The sequence below is a fragment of the Cnephaeus nilssonii genome (assembly GCF_951640355.1).
Source record: "Cnephaeus nilssonii genome assembly, chromosome: 19".
NCBI classification, from domain to species: Eukaryota; Metazoa; Chordata; class Mammalia; order Chiroptera; family Vespertilionidae; genus Cnephaeus; species Cnephaeus nilssonii.
This window is the reverse complement of record NC_137090.1, coordinates 10,578,546-10,581,880: the sequence shown is the minus strand read 5'-3', so window position 1 is coordinate 10,581,880 and position 3,335 is coordinate 10,578,546. Positions and strand designations below refer to the sequence as shown.

At 63.1% G+C, this 3,335-nt stretch overlaps 1 protein-coding gene across 1 annotated transcript; it reads left to right on the top strand.

Annotated features, from left to right (window-relative positions):
- The first annotated feature begins 614 nt into the window (after positions 1-614).
- Positions 615-2,415, top strand: HOXB4 (homeobox B4). Its single transcript, XM_079797817.1, has 2 exons — positions 615-1,249; positions 2,109-2,415. Exons 1-2 carry the CDS (start codon positions 802-804, stop codon positions 2,405-2,407), a joined length of 747 nt encoding a protein of 248 aa, XP_079653943.1. The 5' UTR covers positions 615-801; the 3' UTR covers positions 2,408-2,415.
- Positions 2,416-3,335: the final 920 nt, after the last annotated feature.

The window sequence follows — 3,335 nt, the reverse complement described above, 5'->3', positions numbered from 1 at the left end:
GACGGACTGACAAAGCCAAACTAATAGCGCAGCTAAATGCGATTTGGAAGGCGAGGTCTCCCCGAATTAGTGCATGAATTTTCTATCGATCCGCCCGCGGTTCCATTCATCTCTGACAAGCCCCTCCGTGCACCCGCCTGCTTGCTCCCCACGCCTCCTCTCTCCTTCCCTCCCCCTCCCCATGCGGCGGCCAGAGAAAAGCTCCACGCTCAGTGCCTCTCGCCCCCGAGTGGGTTCCCCTCTCTGGGCAAAGACCCCCGTCCTCCTCTCACTTCACTCCCCACGCAGACACGCAGGGTGCGCACGGGCCTCCCTCCTTCGGGAGGAAGGGAAGGGGCCCACGAAGGCAGAGGATGCGGGCTGAGGCGAGGCAGGACACGAGGGGGCTACACGGGGAGCCCCAACTTCCGAGGGTATCTAGGGTTTGCGCTCTGCCCAGGGCCCCACGAGGCCCTCCGTTGGCACCCCGCTCCCTCTCCCCCTGGATCTCGGAGACGGCCGGTGGCGCGGGCGGCCGCCCCGCAGGAGCCCTATGTAAATCCCGGCGCTGGCTGGGTGTCTGTGGGTGGGTGGGAGGGGGTGTGGGAGAAGGGGAAATAAACCTCTTTGGCTGGAGTAGGGTCCGGGTGAGCAGATTTCCTTATCCGGGAATCGCAGGCGGGGCGGTCATTGGCTCCCAGGATCACGTGGGGTCCTAACTTTGTTCACTTGACAGTAAGTAGGAGGGCTTTCGGAAACAGGAAAACGAGTCAGGGGTCGGAATAAATTTTAGTATATTTTGTGGGCAATTCCCAGAAATTAATGGCTATGAGTTCTTTTTTGATCAACTCAAACTATGTCGACCCCAAGTTCCCTCCGTGCGAGGAATATTCACAGAGCGATTACCTACCCAGCGACCCCTCGCCGGGGTACTACGCCGGCGGCCAGAGGCGAGAGAGCAGCTTCCAGCCGGAGGCGGGCTTCGGGCGGCGCGCGGCGTGCACCGTGCAGCGCTACGCGGCCTGCCGGGACCCCGGGCCCCCGCCGCCCCCGCCGCCGCCCCCGCCGCCCCCCGGGCTGTCCCCTCGGGCTCCTGCGCCACCACCCTCCGGGGCCCTCCTCCCGGAGCCCAGCCAGCGCTGCGAGGCGGTCAGCAGCAGCCCCCCGCCGCCTCCCTGCGCGCAGAACCCCCTGCACCCCAGCCCGTCCCACTCCGCGTGCAAAGAGCCCGTCGTCTACCCCTGGATGCGCAAAGTTCACGTGAGCACGGGTGAGTGCGTGGGCACCCTTCCCCCTCCCACCCCCGGCGCTTTCCACCAAAGGGACCTCGGAGGCATGGGGGGGGGGCGGGGGGGAGCTGGGGGAAGCCAATTGTCCCCGCTATAAACTCGCCACGGCCGAGATTTACGGTCGCCTGTTTTCAGAGCCACATAATTACATCCCCCATAAATTTTTATGGCCTGGTGGGCCCCGCGCCTTTGAAGTCGGCTCCCCCTTCTCTTTTGCCATTCTCACCAGCGACTTTCTCGCCGGGGACGTGGAGTCTCCGTGAAGTTGGAAGTCGGGGAGGGGGGTGGGAGGTTGGAGAGCAGGAGGAGGAGGTAATCTGTATTTAAGCAGAGCGTTGAGTCAACTCCCACTATTTATTTTTTTCCCCCCTTTCTTTCCTCTAGCCTTGGCTCCCTGGCTCAAGAAGTGGGCAAAAGTTTTTATTGGGGGCAGGCACGGCTTGGAATCTGAGCAGAGAGGGTGGGAACTGACAGGAGAAAGGTTTAGGGAAGCCCCCTCCCCTTTCACCCCTCATTCTCCCACCCCGGGCCTCAGGCCAAGGCGGGAGGGGAAGGATGAAAACCTTGTGAAGATTTCCTCACTCTGAGCGCCCCCCCCTCCCACACACACACCCAAACAACAAGGAGATAACCCTCCAAAACTCTGAGGTCTCCTTTTCTTCCAGCAGCCCCGCTTGCTTCCCTTTCTCCCCCCACCCCGCCCTCCGGAGTTAGAAGAGGTGGCGGGAGAGGGAGGGAGGGAGGGAGGGAGACCCTGTGTTCGCTGGAAGAAAGTGCTCTCCCTCCTCCCTTTTGGGGCAATAAAACTTTCTCTTTCTCCTTCTCTCTGTGTGTGTCCAGTAAACCCCAATTACGCCGGCGGGGAGCCCAAGCGCTCCCGCACCGCCTACACCCGCCAGCAGGTCTTGGAGCTGGAGAAGGAGTTCCACTACAACCGCTACCTGACGCGGCGCCGGAGGGTGGAGATCGCCCACGCGCTCTGCCTCTCCGAGCGCCAGATCAAGATCTGGTTCCAGAACCGGCGCATGAAGTGGAAAAAAGACCACAAGTTGCCCAACACCAAGATCCGCTCGGGGGGCGCCGCGGGCGCAGCCGGAGGGCCCCCAGGCCGGCCCAACGGAGGGCCCCCCGCGCTCTAGTGGTCTCTTGGCCCGGGGGGAGCCACGAACCTGGGGCGGGGGCGGGTGGCGAGCGCCGGGAAGACGGGGGAGAGAGGCGAGAGAGGCGGGAGGAGACCCTGGGGCCTGGGCCTGCAAGAGCCTGCCTGCCTCCCCCGCCCCCCTCTATCTATTTACACGAATAAACGCAGAGAAGGGGCAGGGGAAGCTTTATTTATAGAAACCACAACGGAGAGCCGGTCGAGGGGGCCCCCCCAGAAGCAAAGCTCAAGTCTCTGGCTTTCTTTCTTTTAAAAATAAAATAAATAAGAGGAGAAGAAGAAGGAAGGAAGAAAGGACAGAAAGAGCAATAGGGGGAGGCTGCGCGCCTCGTTCTCAGCGCTGGCGAAGATGGATCCCCGTTTCATCTTTAATCACGCCGGCCCGGGCCCATCCGTCTTGTTTACTCCGCCGCGGAGAGGACGGGCCTCGGCGGCGACCATTACCTCGACACCCGGCTAACAAATGAGGCCGGCCCGCCGCCGCCGCGGCCTCTGCGGCCGCCGCCGCCCGAACGCGGGCCCGGATTCTCTGCCTTTGTCCCCCACTCCCGACACCCAGCGAAAGCACCCTCTGATTGCCAGAGAGCGCAGTGTGTTGGCCACGGTAACAGACACACACATCACACCTCCTCCCCGTCCATCCAGGCCCCTGCGCGGGGACACTGACGGCACCCCCTTCCCCTGCGGGGCTGGGAAGGGGAGGCAGCAGGAAGGGGGGGGCGTTGGAGGCTCGGGCGGCCTTGGCAACGCAGGAGCGGGCAGGGAAATGGAGGCCAAGGAGAGAAAAAAAAGAGAAAAGAAAGAGACCCGGAGCGCCTTCCTTGGGAAGGTCAAGCGGCTGCTGGCAGGGTGAGGGCCGGCGGGGCTGTGAGCACACCCCTCTGGCCCATCTAGAGCCGTACCGAGGG